At 27.9% G+C, this 16,874-nt stretch overlaps 3 protein-coding genes across 3 annotated transcripts in view; all 3 read left to right on the plus strand.

Moving 5' to 3' along the window:
* Nucleotides 1-16,874, plus strand: part of LOC111029722 (probable vesicular glutamate transporter eat-4) — a 32,612-nt gene that overhangs the window by 677 nt on the left and 15,061 nt on the right. The window lies entirely within an intron of this gene.
* On the plus strand, nucleotides 4,442-6,153 carry LOC111029725. Its single transcript, XM_022308864.1, has 4 exons — nucleotides 4,442-4,692; nucleotides 4,836-4,991; nucleotides 5,669-5,836; nucleotides 5,977-6,153. The coding sequence occupies exons 1-4, from the start codon at nucleotides 4,612-4,614 to the stop codon at nucleotides 6,151-6,153; spliced, it is 582 nt and encodes a 193-aa protein (XP_022164556.1). The 5' UTR covers nucleotides 4,442-4,611.
* On the plus strand, nucleotides 10,699-15,900 carry LOC111029719 (UDP-glucuronosyltransferase 2B2-like). The gene is made up of 4 exons (XM_022308852.1): nucleotides 10,699-11,718; nucleotides 14,562-14,781; nucleotides 14,860-15,079; nucleotides 15,152-15,900. Exons 1-4 carry the CDS (start codon nucleotides 10,876-10,878, stop codon nucleotides 15,435-15,437), a joined length of 1,569 nt encoding a protein of 522 aa, XP_022164544.1. The 5' UTR covers nucleotides 10,699-10,875; the 3' UTR covers nucleotides 15,438-15,900.

The raw sequence follows: 16,874 nt of genomic DNA on the forward strand, positions 1-16,874 counted from the left end.
TTAAAACACAATTATATAGTTGTATAAGATAGATGTACCTATATGTCCTATATTATTTAATGACTTGAAAATGGTAGTATTAAAAATTATTTATAAAAATGCATTACATAATATATTATTATGCTATTGTGGTAGGTGGGTACTATAATAATGTTTAAGGTATAATTATAAATTACCTATAAAATTAACAAAGTAGGCACTTTACTATCAAAATATTATAACCTATAAATTTCTAAACAATTTCTTTTCTAAATTTTTACACCAGGGCACATATAGAACATCTGGAATTGATTTGAAAAAATTGGAAGATAATAATTTTATCAAAGTATATTTTTATGGAAAATATAAAGTGGCATTACGCTTAAAAAATGTAAAAAATGAAGAAGTTAGCTGCGTTTTTGCGGAGGTTAATCTTATACGACCATGGGAAACACCAATTTAATTGAACTATATACAATTATAATATATTTGTAATTGACTTATTATATAAACTAATAAAAATTTTAATCAGTTTTTGACATAATTTATTTCATTATTTTGTTTGAATTTAAATTTAAATAGTTTAAATTCAAATAAGTTTCGATACTTGAATTTTGCAAGAAATGTTCATATTAACATTATGTTAACATTTTCAGAATATTTTGATTATGTTTAATTAATTTATATAATTTCAAATTTCAATTTCTTTTGATTGCAATGAAAACATACTACACCAACTCAATTACTCAATTAATGCTGAACAAATATGCAATTATAAACGTATTATAAGTTTATCAAAACAAAATATAGTCATTATAAACAATTATTAATTTTAGTTTATAACCGATATACCTTAAGTAATTTTATAATTGTTTCAATAGATGCATTTCCCGGACACCTCCACTTTCGAATTTTGAAACTAAACCAGTTGCTTTTGATTGTTCTCGGTTTGTTCTTGTTAGTTTCGAAAATTTTGTTATTTGACAAGGAAATGACACCCACGTCATAAATCGGGTATAAGTTGGAAACGGGGACGGAACAAATAAGAAGAAATTGAGAAAAATCGAGTTTGGTTTTAAAATTCAAAAGTGGGGGTGCCAGGGAAATACACCTTGTTTAAATTAACATAATAAAAATTCACAATTAATTAATTGGAATTTGTATGGCATGCATTAGTAATTTTCGATATATTGTCAACTGTCATATTACTCGACATACTGTTTTATCCACAACTAATAATAAAAAGGTACCATGTTATAAACATTATAATTTGTAAGATCAACATCAAAGTTTGAACATAAAACTAGAGCAGTAAAGGTACGTTTTCTTTGCAGTTTCCAAATGCATTGTCACTATACTCTGTTCGCGCACGGTGCAGCACGATTGCGCCCGGCTTAAATTTTTCCATTCAAAAAAGGCAACACGATTGCGCTCGATCAATTAGCACTGTCGCGCCCGTTTTACCTTTTTTACCTGCATAAAATGCAACACGATTGCGTTCCAATATACGTATATATGTGCACCGTATTTTATGTATATGTCATATATATATTCTAACAATTTTCTAGTACCTACACTATTTAAATATATAGTCGGACTTGGTTTTCCTTGGACTCGATCAGGGGCGCCATTTGAGTTTTATAATAGGGGTGCCAACATTTAAGCAGGCCAATTTTTTTTTTTTGTCAGGCCACATTTTTAAAAATAGTAAATGCAGATATCGTTTAATATCATTTAGGTTAGGCTCTTGAAGAATATATTTTAATGAATTCAAATTATTCATTAATAATTTGTTTGCCTTTTGGTACATATGTACAGCCGTACAGGTATAGGTATCTACATTTAATCAATGCAATTTATTCCAAATAAAATGAATAAATTATATTTATTTACTTATTATAATAAATAATTTAATAATAATACAATATTCCATACAGTTACAGACGTACAGTATTCATAAGTTTTTTAAATTAATTATACTATTCTAGCTTATACCTTCTACTTTTTAGTTTCGAAAATCTATCTACTGCCTCATCTAAATCTATTTTGTTAGCATCTTCTTTTTCTACCGCTATGACCAATTAGTCACTCAAACGCTCGTCACCCATTGAAGATCTTAGATAAGATTTTACTCTTTTGAGTGAAGAAAAAAACCTTTCATTTGATGCAGTACTCACTGGAAGAGTGTTTATAATTTGAAGTATCTTCAATGTTTCTGAAAATGCTGCTGGTAGTTTTTTGAGCGTATCAATAATTGAATTTAAATCTGGTTGAACAATATTTTTTTGTTGAAGCAACGATTTTGCAGAAGTAAATTCAGATGGAATTTTTAATACATTAATTTTAAAATATTTGTAATGATTTAAAAAATTTTGTAAATGTAAACATTCTTCGGTATCATTAATATCAATAAGCTTTCATTTCATTTTCGATCTATTTTAAGAATGTATTTTCCAGTAATCACTAATCCGTCAGTCGTCCGTCGACCGTATACCCCCACCAACAACCACCGGTGTGGGACGTGCGTACAGTGCCGTCAGTCCTTTGTGAACCACAATATACAGCCAGTTCCAATTGGCACCACTATAATATACATGTTTACATACAATTTATTTGAAATCGCCAATCGGTGTATGCTTATACAAAAATACTTATACTTATACTTAGACTTATTGAAAGTTTTGATCGGCGACCGTCATGCACGATTAAGTGCGAAAGCAGGAGAATTAGGGCTCGGGACGGCCGTCGGCGCATTCTAAATTTTAATCCAGGCCAATAAGACACAGAAAATAATAGGGGAGCCAAAGTATACCCTGCTCCCCCCCAAATGGCGCCCCTGGACTCGATATTTGTTTTTTTATATTTATTTACATATTATTATTACATATTATTATTATTATTATTATTATTGGTATTAAAACAAAAAATGTCACTCGAAATTTTTAACCAAGTTAACAATTTAATTTTGCTGTCAGTCCTAACCCTGTAAAATTGGAAGGAAAATTGTTTTTAAATAGTTTACTGGAAAATTGTTAGATAACATGAACCCAACCTAACCTAACCGGTATAGATATTTACGAAATCCATTTGTTCGTGATTCTTACGCATTTTGTCAATATTCTAAAATCAAACGCCCATAAAAAAATATTGTGGATTTACCCTCATTTTTTTTTTAAATTTCCACTAACAACAACTTACGACGTACCTTATATTATATTTTCAAATGTTTTTTACAAAGCAAAAATCTTTTTATCAACATCAGTTTAAAAAAATTATTAAAAATCGACAATTTCATATGCTTTTAAATAGTACAATACGAGTTAAAATATTTTGAAAATTTTAGTATACACATAATTTTCTATACACAAATAATTTTTAAATTTGGGTGAAATTAAATATTTTAATTTTAAATGAAGAATAAACTACTTTTATTATTTTGTTTATACATAAAATATTGTTTGAATTGGACTTGATGAGTCCACATACATTATTTTATTTTTTGTAATATTTTTTATGCAAAATGACATTTTCAAAATATTAAGATTAATATTTTAAGCTTTTGCCTTTTTATACCACTAATCTATTCACATTGTTTTACGGTAAGACTAAATACGGTATTGACTCAAAAATGAATAACAATATTAAATTATATTAATATGTGATTATGCTATAGTAATAAATAAATATTAATCATATTATAAATGTAATGTTTCCAGTAAAATATTAAACCTACCGACGTTCGACAGTAAACCAGATACTAAAATAAATTAGGAGCAAAGTCATGACAAATTTACTTAGCAATATAGGCTGAGTAATAGGTTCCTTTTTGACAGAATCATTTTTTTTTATTCAATGATCTTAGAATTATTTTAAGCTCACCTATAGCGATTTTAAAACATCGATAATACACAATGTGTGAACGGTCAAAGTCAAACGTATAAATTATCGATCTATGTAACTGAAGTTGAAAATCGAAGAATTATTGGACTACTCATTGCGTACACAAACACTAATAAAAAACCCGCACACACACATCATTTTAAAACTAATAAAAACATTCATTGCTCCACTCAGAATCTAAAATTGTCATGAAAATGTATAAGTTTTACATAAAATAATAAATAAACCGATCCGAAACAATTTTTTTTTGATCTTTGAGAAAAATTAGTTTTGAAAGAAATGTCTACAACATTTTTATCAAATAAATCTTAACCACCGTGTTAAATGATAGTTCAGCAATTCAGGTATCCACTATACATATTTTTCAATTTTCAACAGTAAAATAAGACTACATCCATAGTACCTAATTTATAATATTAGAGTAATTATTTTTATTTTTTATTTATTTTACAACGATTTTATCTGAGGAAGTTGAATCACATGTTACTCCTTTTTTACCATTCAGTTAATTTTTGGAAATGTATATCATTTCCTGACTTTTTTTTGTCTTTTTCATGTTCAATATAATTTGATGAACATTTCCGACAATTTTAGAGGTTACAGCTCAAGCGTGCCAAGCCTTCCAAATTAATCAATTTATTGTGAAACTCATGGATGTTATATTTTATTCTTACTGTTTAAAACGTATGAAACGCTCCATAATAATTGTTGAAATAATTTAACACAGGCAAAATGATAATCAAAATGTTTGGACTTATTTTATTTTTCTCATTGTCTCAATCTAAAAACCATTTAATGCACAATTTGCCTATGGTGAATAATAACCGGTTTGATTTATTAAACATAATACAGTTTTTCACTATGATTATCAGTGATGTGCATAATTTATACTTTGATTTCTTCGTAAGTATATCTGTTGATTATAATAACTACTATGAATATTACTCTTATTACAGGGAGAATATCGTATGGAGTATGATAAAATATATCAGTGTGCATCAACAAAAAACCATTCAATTCAATTTAATTTGTATTTAAATAAAAAGACATTAAGTATAAAAGAATTAAAAGGAAATATAACGTTTTTGATACCTTTTGACGATACTCTTGCAGTAAGTAAATATAAAATGATTAACCTGCACTGTATAATATGTATGCAATACAAATATTTCTGACTGATTCGTAATTAACGCATAACCGAAATATTCTAACAGATTCATTTGAGATTTTAAATGAATGTACTTATTGCCATGATGTATATAGAAGTGCACAAAAAAGGATTTTGAGAAATTGACATCATCTAAAGACACATTGCCCTATCAGTTAGTTGTATTTATTTTACAATGGTTCTCATATATTTTGATAAATGAAAGATATTTTTTAAATGGAAGTTCGTTACACAAAAGTTTCAATGTATTACTTTATCATAAATTATAATATCATAAATACATAAACGATACACACTCTTACTCCATTAGTTAGACCATAAGGAGCACATATTTTATTTCTTTAAAATAATCTATGGCACTCATTTTTATCAATGACCAAAGTGAGATTGAGTGGAAATGATTATCAGAATAAAATGCTTAAAAACTTTAATTTTATCTTTCATCGTTATACATAAATTATTGTGATGATATTCATCACAAGATAAGTGACTGAAGTTGACAATCCTTTTGGGCATAATAATATTATTTGTTATGGTCTATTAGTTTGTAATTTTAGTTTTCACTAGAATTGTAAATGTTTGCAGTCATCTCACTTTAAGTAATACATTATGTATTCGTAGATTGATATCAACAGTACATCTTGGGATTTAACTGGCGGTTGGAAACCGAACTCAAATATTATCACGATAAGAAAGGCATGTAGTGGTATAAAATATTTTTTGGGAAGTGCGTGGATTACAATTCAAAAAGGTTTTAACATTCCAACTGATAACTGTCCACTACCAGCGGTAATGTATAAAAACATTAAGAACAATATTATATTTAATTAGACCATAGTAATAATGATTAAAACATAATAATAAATTATAAAATTAGCAGTTTACTATTAAATTAATACCCACCTATTTTGTTTTCTAATTTTGTACAGGGCACTTATTTAACATCAGGGATTGATTTGAAGAATTTGGAAGTTTCTAACTTTCCCAAAGTATATTTTTATGGAAAATATAAATTGGTGCTTTTCTATAAAAACGCTAAAAATGAAGAAGTTGGCTGTCTGGTTATGGAGGTTAATCTTATACGACCATGGGAAACACCACTTTGATGACATTTTTTAAACAAAATCATAATATATGTTATTGACTTATTATTCATTTTTTTTTTTTTTTTTTAAATATATTTGACTTTATTTGAAAAATTACGATCTATACATAGTACAATAAGTAATAATAATAAATGTGGGGGACGAGGTGACCGAGTGGTCTGACTCTTCCAATGCGACACAGCCGGTCGAGGTTCGATCCTCGGCCACCGGGCGGCATTTTTCTCCGGACAAGTCGCGGTGACCGGAGAGCAAGTGCTGCCATCCCCCACCCCCGGGGCATGGCAGAAACCTACGGGTGCCCCATTCGAAATTCTGCCAAAACAAACACACACGTGTTCCCCCTACCGTTCCAAAAACCTACAAACCATCAATACAAAAAAAAAAAAAACCTACAGTACCTACTAATAGCTAATGGCCACAGTTGCCGGGCTCAGGATCAATTTAAAAAAAAAAAATAATAAATGTACAGACAACTAACAGGAATAAGCGCATGAGGAGAGAATCACACATTTGTGACACCTCTTATAGATTATTCAAACTTAAAAATATTTTAAACAGTTTCGACAATATCGATTTCGTTATTTTGCTATCATTATTTTAGATACAAATTGAACCCATCCATTACAGTAACCTACTTTATGATACAGTCGAATTGCCTACTTAGGTGGATGAATTTTATTTTAATCGATTTTCACCTTGACGTGACTGACTTGCTAGACACTCAAATACGGTGTTTCGACTCAAGCTTTTGGTTTCGCGTTTCAAAATAAGACTGGATGTTTCGACTATCGAGCTAGTTTAATCGCTGACTTCTAAACCCTCCAACTCGATATTCAAACGTTCCCACTTTCAAAATGACATCTCCAAAGCCCCTTATCACAAATCCTTATCTCCTTCTCTGACTTTTGAGGATCCGCCTACCTATACGGACTTGACTTTTATAATTTCAACTACTCAGTCTCCGCAATCGGTACATTGTCGATCACATAATTTGGATCCGACGACAAAATTCTTCAAACGCGTAATGTTTTTATCACATGGACAATAATGAATATCACACTTTTGTCAACGGCGACTGTGGCGACGGTGACGAAGACAGTGGCGACAATGACGACGTTGACGATGACAGTGGCCAGAAACAACGCGGATAACTCATGTTTTATGTTAAATTAAAAAAATGTAAATAAAGACACTTGTTATATATAGAGTAGAGTGCAGTTGTCCGAAAATAGTTATTATAGTAAAAATGTTATTATAGTGATGCCCGTGTTGCCACTCGGTCGCTTCGCTGCGCACGGACATACAAAAAGAAAACATCCTTCGATTTGCTTTGAAACGCCAACTCAAGTTGGTCACTGGGTATCTGCGGTATATACAATATAAATATAAGTAAAATCATCATGATTATGACAGCTAATAACTTGGTTGCGTTAACAAAATAATATAACACTCGATGAGGAAATTCGACAAAATGCATTTACGCAGAATCATTTTTTTTTATGTTTTTGAACAATCTTAAAGTAAAATCAATGTTGGAATTCCACTAGTTCAGTTCCCTGTTTGTTATTATTCAGTACCTTATATACACTTATATTTTATTATATTATATTATTTTTAATATTATGTTATGTTTTAATTTAAAACTATTTACTATACATCTATGGAAATATTATAACTGTGTATATTACACTGTATTGTATGGTCTGTTTTATAATTGGAACTGGAATTGTATTCCTTAAAATAACATTCTTATTATATATTAGGTATAATCTTCAAAGGTGGTCCATCAACCAGTTAAAAGTTCAAAGGTAACAAGTTAGTTCATTCTCTAATTAACTTACGAACTTATGTAACTAGTATAATTGACAGTTGAAATAACTGAACTTTTCTTAGTTAATTAAAAAATGATGTGTTGTCCAACTTTATATAACCTCTACTGGTCATGGCATCTAACCGACCATATCATCAAAGTTTATTCCCTCCTCGTTGACTTAACTCTCATTCCTTTATCCCTAGTATAATAATCCCATTCTACCCAACCATGTCAAAATTTGTGATTTAAATTGCCTACCCCGATATTTTCGGGCGAAACAATCAATCAACTTATAGTTTTTCTCTTATATTAAAAGTTACTGGTCCTTTAATAACACTGTATATTTAACAATGTATTATTACTACTAAAATATAATAACATATTATTTTTGTCGTAGACAATGTATAAAAAAAAACCCGATAAATGAAATAACTTTTATTTTAAGTTCTATCCAATATTATTTAATCAATTTTTAACATAAATATATTTGTTGTTTCTGACCGATCTCTCGAAAGGTTTTCGTTGTTATGATTATTTATTAATAAAAACATATTTATGATTCATAGATTAAAACATCGAGTAGGATGCTCGATGATCGAGTACGGAATACATTTATATTTTTTAATACTGAAAATACAAATTTTAAACTCATATTACATTTTCTTCGAAAAGTTTGAAATAATCAAATTTTAAATATAATTTAATAAAAACAATTTATATTAAAAACGTTAATTTAAGTTCAGTTGCTCATTTTTTTATACTTTTTTTTTAAAATATCAATATTTTTTGAGTACATTTATTTAAATTTACATTGTTTAGGGCTTTTTTGGAAATATTATTTTTAGGAATTTTCAAACATAAGTTAACCTTAAATCATTTATCCATTGCATTTTCATAATTTGTTATTTCATACATCTAATCAGTATTGAATCAATTATTATTTTTCCTTACCTAATGGCTAATTGCCATGTCTTTCTGTTACTCAATGTATAAAATAAATAGTGCATTTCAATTAATTGAAAAATGTATTATTTCTGTTAAAAAAGATTGAGAATGTAATAAATAAATACATTTTTTTATAGACATGTAATTCTTAAACTTGGGTGAAATTAAATACTTTTATTTTAAATGTAGAATAAACTACTTTTATTATTTTGTTTATACATAAAATATTGTTCGAGGGGAACTTGATGAGTCCTCTTACATTATTTTATTCTTTATAATATATTTTTTGCAAAATGAAATTTTCAAAAATTAATATTAACGTTTTAAGCTTTTGCCCTTTTATACCACTAAACTATTCACATTGTTTTACGCAAGACTAAACACGGTATTGACTCAAAAATGAATAGTTATATTAAATTATATTAATATATGATTATGCTATTATAATAAATAAATATTAATCATGTTATAAATGTAATGTTTTCAGTAAAATATTATACCTACCGACGTTCGACAGTAAACCAGATACTAAAATAAATTAGGAGCAAAGTCATGACAAATTTATTTAGCAGTATAGGCTGAGTAATAGGTTCATTTTTGACAGAATAATTTTTTCTATTCAATGATTTTAGAATTATTTTAAGCTTACCTATAGCGATTTTAAAATATCGATAATACACAATGTATCAACGGTTAAAGTCAAACGTATAAATTATCGATCTATATAACTGAAGTTGAAAATCGAAGAATTATTCGACTACCCATTGTGTACACAAACACTAATAAAAAAAACCCACACACACACACATCATTTCAAAACCAATTCATTCCTCGCTCCACTTAGAATCTAAAATTTAAAATTTGGACAATTTGCTTGATTATTTTGTAGTTTTGAAAGAAGACGTGAGTTCATTAATATAACTAGCTACTTATATGCTAATTTTACGTTATCACATCCATCTAATCGTAAACAGTTTAAATGTGGAGAGGGAGACGATAATCCGTAATGTGTAACTTGCGCGTCAAAATGGTGTAGGTAATCACTAATCAGTAAATATTATGTATAGACATACGTTCATTATACTGCAATAATATTTTAATATAGAGTACATAATTAAATAATAGATTCACCGAGTTCAGTGTTGGACTCATTTAATGTTATTATAATTTATACTTGTAATATAATCGTTTAGTTTTGGTGATGTATTATGTTTAATATCTCGCTTGAAAACTTTTTCGCACGTCCGATATTAGCATTCAATTATGTTTGTGGGTAAATTTAATAGGTTTAATACAATTATATAGTCCATCACAATTAGGCATACGATTAATAATTTTAGAGATTTATAAAGGTGACTGTTACGTGATACCGTTACAATAACAAATAACATAGATGTTATGAAAAATTTTTAACAGTTAATATAATATCTGGAGTTATAATACTCCTATAAATTATTATATAATTTATAAACCTCAATTAAAATAAAGTTTAAAATTGCATTATCTAAAATAATTAATAACGTATGGAGTAGTGAAAAGTTTCAAGCCGAAGCCACTATAATAGTTTTGGAATTACGGCAAAATGACTTAGGTCTTATTATATCATTTTGTTTCTCTAACCTCGAGATAACAATAATAGTGCCTTATCAAATAATGTTTGTTTTATGAATTACATGTACTTACTAAATTTTTAATATACTAATAGAGTATATTAATAGAGTTTGTACCAATACCTAATTATTACATCAGACATCATTAGTATAACATATTATAATGATTTAAGTGTTTATAATAATCTATTAGTTGTTACTAATGTATTAACACAAATATAAATGTATCATTAATCAATCATCTCATTCTTCATTCTGAAGTAATGGTTCTTAGCAGTTTAATACCGCCACTTCAATTTAATATAAAACTTTTTTATTTTGGTACTTACAAATTAATTGAAACTAACAATAGCCATGACAAGGAAATCAAGGTCGTTCTACGCATATTTATTTTCAATTTTCATAGTATATATTTTCGTCAGCTCGAAGATATTACCAATAGAATCAGCAAGAATATTGGCAGTAGAAACAATTGCTGGCAGAAGTCATTGGAATTTCGTAAGTTCTATACTCCGTGTCTTGTCAAATAATGGCCATCATGTTACTGTGTTTACACCATTTCCCGAAGGCAACCGAGACAACTATACAGAGGTAGATACATCGAATGATCACGCAACATTAATAGAACTGAATTTAATCGATGTAGTGGATTTGTGGGGATCTCCGACAGCGATGGTCGAATTCATTAGAACTAAACGTATACCCGTTTGTGATGCAGTGTATAAAAGTGTTGAGTTAAACAAAGTAATGGAAGAAAAAGAAAATTTCAACTTCGACCTACTCATCATTGAAACACTGGGATACGATTGTGAATTATATTTGGCTAGTAAATTAAACTTGCCTTTGATCTATTTGATTTCATCGCCAATGGTAACATTTCAAGAACTATTAATTTCCGGTGACATCCCAAACCCAGCAACGATTTCACATTTATATGCTGATCACGCCATTCCTAAGACATTCGTGCAAAGATTTTCAAACACCTTAGTATTGGGATACAGTATGATGCTTTTGAGTGTTGACAAATGGATAAGGAAGTATACAATCAATAGACCATATAATTGGATAACCAATACTGTTCAACCATCACTGACATTTGTAAATAGTCATTTCATAAGTGAGGCTTCGAGACCATTTCCACAAAACGTAATACAAGTGGGTGGCATACATTTAAAACCGCCAAAGAGTATACCTCATGTAAGTAAATTAATACACACACACACACACATACACACACACGCACGCACACGCACGCACACGCACGCACACGCACCCACACGCACGCGTACTATTTAATCATAATAATAACACTTTTTTAAATGAAAAAATAACAATTTCGCTATTAAAAAGATGGATAAGTTGGTACTGCGCTTCTGTACAGCATGTCAAATAAATGTAGTGAATGTGTCATATTTAAGTTAAATGATAAACCATTCTAAAACCATTCTATGAGGAGACGTTGCGCCTGTCATTTTAGCATACTGCCATAAATGATCAAATTTAATAATTAAAAAAAGAAAAAATTCGAAAAAAATTCATTCTTCAAGAAACTTTTACTGAAATTTATATTGTTAGCCCTGAAATGAAAAATATAATAAACGCATTTCTAACTGGAAAATAATTTACAAATTTTCAAATAATTCGAACATTTTAACACGTATTTAAAATTCCATAATAAAAAATATTTGGTAAAATGTTGAAGTATCTATACAGTTGTTTGTTTTTGAATTGCAACTATATAATATTTAATAGCAGAAGGGAAGTGGATGTCACTCTGCTGCATAGTACGTTAGTGGGGTCACCGTAATGGTTTGTATCAAATTTGAATTCAATGGTTGCATACAAAAAACGTTTCTGAGCGGAGACGATTTGTCAGCCTAGGATATTTTATATTATATTGTTATTATTACTACTGCAAGTCCGTGGGCACCACCCACCAGCCGGTAGGTTGAATCACGATTATTTGCACGCTATCAACTTTAGAAGTTTCAACTATCCATAGATAGTGTTTTTAAATGACGACAAAATTACTTAAATTGTTATTATCTTGGTTATTTAATATGAAATTTCGTCCAAATGTGAACATAAAATAACTATAATAACAAACTATGTTTGTATATTTTTTAATTTTCTGGTTACAGAATTAACTACTTGTGCGCAACCTTATTTAAAATTGTTGATCCTTACCTATAAAAATTGAACATTTCATAAATATAAAATAATTTGTAAATTTTCAATTTGAACTAAAATCGTGCCTATGCATTTTTAATATTTTTCAACTGCTATTAAAACAATATATCAAGAGCCTTGTATTAAATTTGCACGCTTTTTGACCAAACAAATATAATTTCATTGACCTTTAAAGTAAAAAAACTAACAAAATTTTAAATTTTAAATGTCCTTAAATAAATCAAAACAAATCAAAATATTTTCAAAATGTTTGTGAATTGATGAAAATAAACATAATGTGGTGTAAATTTCGAGTGTCCACAGTTATTCATTTTTGATTTAGAACAAAATCAAAAAATCTCAACACATGAGAAATTGAGTGAATTTCTAATTTTCTAAAACTTTCAACTTAAACGCTCATACAAATTTAATTTGACTTTCCAGTAAACATTTTTTTGTTTGATAAAGGTTGACAAATATAAGGAATCTTGTAATAAATTTGAAAATCTTTGATATAAAATGAACATTTTTAATGGATTTCTAACTCAATATTATTTGTAAATGTTAGCGATTTTTACAAATTTCTTCGAAATTCTGAATTTAAACGTCCATAAAAAATAATTGTGGATTTACGTTCAACTTATTTTAAAATTAGTCCACTAACAAAAATTTACGAGGAACCTTGTATTATATTTTAAAGTCTTTTGACAGAACGAAAAATATCATATATACCTATTAATAGTTTAGGGTTAAATATACTATTTAATAGTTTAATCAAAATATTTTGAACATTTTATGGTGTATAGAAAATGTGGATATTATTAACGTTTACTGAATATTTCATGTATCTAATGTTTTATTTTTATAGTTATATTTGATTTTGTCAAAAACCAATTCTGAGTAACATCCCGCTTTTCCTAGAATTGTTTATTCAATTTTTTTGGCACTTATGGAAACTATTGGGAATATTTTCTTCCGGCCCTCCAAAATATCCGCTAGATTCATCATTTACCAGAAAAGATGTTGTCCAAGTAAATCAATGCATTTTTATTTTTACTGTCGCAAAAGGTGATAAAAGATACATAACAAAAAACACATGTCATTGTAAAATCGATACATTCATCATAATCTAAAATTAATTAATTGTAGTTGCTTAATTTACCGTTGAATATCAAATAAAGCAAACATTTTTTAAATTCAAACTCTCATAAAAGTTAATATTACGTTTAAATAATTCTTATTCTTTGTATAAGGTAGGAAAACGTTTGGAGAATCTTCTATTCACATTAAAAATGTTCGCTATGAAAAACAGTATTTTATAAATGTCTTTCTAAAAAATAATTTTCAAATTTTCAGGATTTCGTCAAATATAATCCAAATTTAAACTTGAAATGCATATAAAAAATAATCTTGCCCTTGAGACTTTTATACTTTTGTACTGTTAAATGTTTTCAATTTTTTTTAATGTGAGAAAAAGTTAAAATTGACAAAAGTTTAAGAACTTCGAAAAATGTCTCAATACTATAAATTAAGATGTTTGGTGAACATTTCAAGAAACTACGGTCATTACTTTTTGCATCACACAAAAAAAATTAATTTAAAAAAAAAATTGGATCTGAGGAAAAATAACCATTTTTTCCTCACTTTTTCTTGTGTTCAAGATGCTTTCAAAAACTATTAGGAATTTTAAATTTTGATCTCTAAAAAGTACCAATTAAAATAACTTGTCCATCAGGAAAGATTCTAATGTCAAAAACCATTTTTATTGCCCAAAATGTTGATGACAGACTGAAAAAAATGTACTCTCTACCCTCAAAACCAAAAAAAAAGAAATACATAAATATTATATAATATTTTTATTTTTATTTTAGGATATATTAGAATTTATTGAAAATTCTCCACATGGGGTAATTTTTTTCTCATTAGGTTCAATGGTTAATATGTCTACATCACCTGATTATATAATAAATTCGTTGAAGGACGCATTAGCCCAAGTTCCTCAAAGAATATTATGGAAATATGAAGGTGAAATGGTGAATAAAACAAAAAATATTATGATAAGAAAGTGGTTCCCTCAAAGGGATATTTTATGTAATATTTTATTATTTTAATTAGCTATGTTTTAAATGACTCAGAACTTTGTGTACATAGATGTATTTTGATTTCAAGTGCACCCCAATGTAAAATTATTCATCAGTCATGGTGGAATGTCAGGAGTTTATGAAACAGTGGATGCTGGCGTTCCAGTTCTTGGATTCCCTTTATTTTATGATCAGCCAAGAAATATAGCTAACTTGGTCAATGCTGGAATGGCCATTTCCATGGATATTCTATCTGTGAAAAAAGATACATTTTTAAGAAATGTATTAGAACTAGTAAATGATAAAAAGTAAATTAAATTATCGAAAAAACAATTAAAAATATAAATATAATCTGGATTTAAACAAAATGTATTTTTCAGGTATATGGAAAACGCTAAAATCGCTTCCGATATATTCAAAGACCGACCGATGTCCCCGGAACAGTCAATACTTTACTGGACTGAATATGTAATTCGTCATAAAGGTGCACCTCATCTGATGCCACACTCATTAAATCTAAGTTGGTATCAATACTTTTTATTGGATGTGGTCGCCATGATGATAGTATTCATATGCATTAGTTTACTTATGATGTATATATTGATAAAACATTTTCATAAATATATTTGGGAAAACGTGATGAATGTTAAAGTGAAATCGGATTAAGTAAGTTAAGATTTGATATTGAGGATCCAGAAAGAACTCAGTCATTGAAATCAAATTGCTCCGGTTGAATTTTGAATTTTCACTGTCACTTTTTGCCTCAGTATGAGTTAACACCCTGCTACAAATCATACAATGCGTGATTAGGATGGTGTTTATGTGCAGTTCAAATTGGTTGTTTCACAATTTTGTATTACCTTTTATTATAAATATAGTTTACTTTTATTTCTTCACCACCTATCATAAATTTGTAATTAATCACTCCTCCTTTGCTCTGTAGTTTTTCTTTCTTCTTCCCACAGTCTTCATAATTTATTATATCTTTATTTTAGTAGTTCTCGCTTACTGATGTAATAATTATGAACAACATATACACCGTCATTAGAATACCTACTGTATTTTCGTACCTGCACATTTCTTACCTTCAAAGACTTCAATTTAATAAATTGTTTTGATGTTTTTTAAATTGTCTAATTTATGTTCATATATATATATACTAGTATACTAACTGTCCCTCTCGTCATGATCGTTGACGTGCCTAAAATTTGTTTTTTTAAGTGTACTTGTAAAATAATGTTTACCTATGCCATTTTCATACCAATTATTTTAATAGTTATATAATATACAAGGATGGGCAAGTTAACTATTTTTTTTATTTGATCTCATTAAGTTAATAGTTAATATAAACAATTAGTGTAATTTAAGTTTAAAGTTAAAAGTTAGTTTTTAGTTTTTTTTTAACTTGTGAAAGGTACGAAATTAACTAGAAAATAAAAGTTTCTAAACTTTATTAAAATTCAGTTACTTTTTTCATATAAAATTAATATGTATACATTTTTAGTAATTAAATGTGGTCTTACAGGCTACAGTTTTTAATTAATGAATGGCGTATTAGAATTAATAATTGCTGTAAGTACTCATATACTTCAATACTTTATTTGTTTACCTACAGATAACATTATAATGGTCCACAATCTATCTACACCGAATTTTAATTATTATTATTTTTATTTTTATCATTTTAAATTATTTATTAAAATAATATAGTTAATACTTAATTACTTTTACGTCATATTATTATTTTTTTATTTCTGGTAGTAGAAAAAAATTTTTACTATGTATTTTTTGGAGAGGTTATGATATGGGTTAAGAGCAGCCCTTCAATAAGGTCTAAATAATAATGGGCTAATATTTACCTACAATAGTTTCTAGTCTCTAAGAATAATACATTTTGAATAAACTTTGAATTATAAAACTTTATTTTGTATAAATAATATTCAACATTATCAAAATTAAAACACAAAAAGTCAGTAAAAAAATGTTTTTTTTTTTAATATTCTTATAACCTAATACATATAAAAAAAAAATATGGTTCAAATTTATTTTTGGGTAAGGAAAATTGTTGCAGAAAGTTTGAAAAAATGTGTAGTGCTGGTTTGG

Source organism: Myzus persicae, unplaced genomic scaffold (genome assembly GCF_001856785.1).
Source record: "Myzus persicae strain clone G006 unplaced genomic scaffold, MPER_G0061.0, whole genome shotgun sequence".
NCBI classification, from domain to species: domain Eukaryota; kingdom Metazoa; phylum Arthropoda; class Insecta; order Hemiptera; family Aphididae; genus Myzus; species Myzus persicae.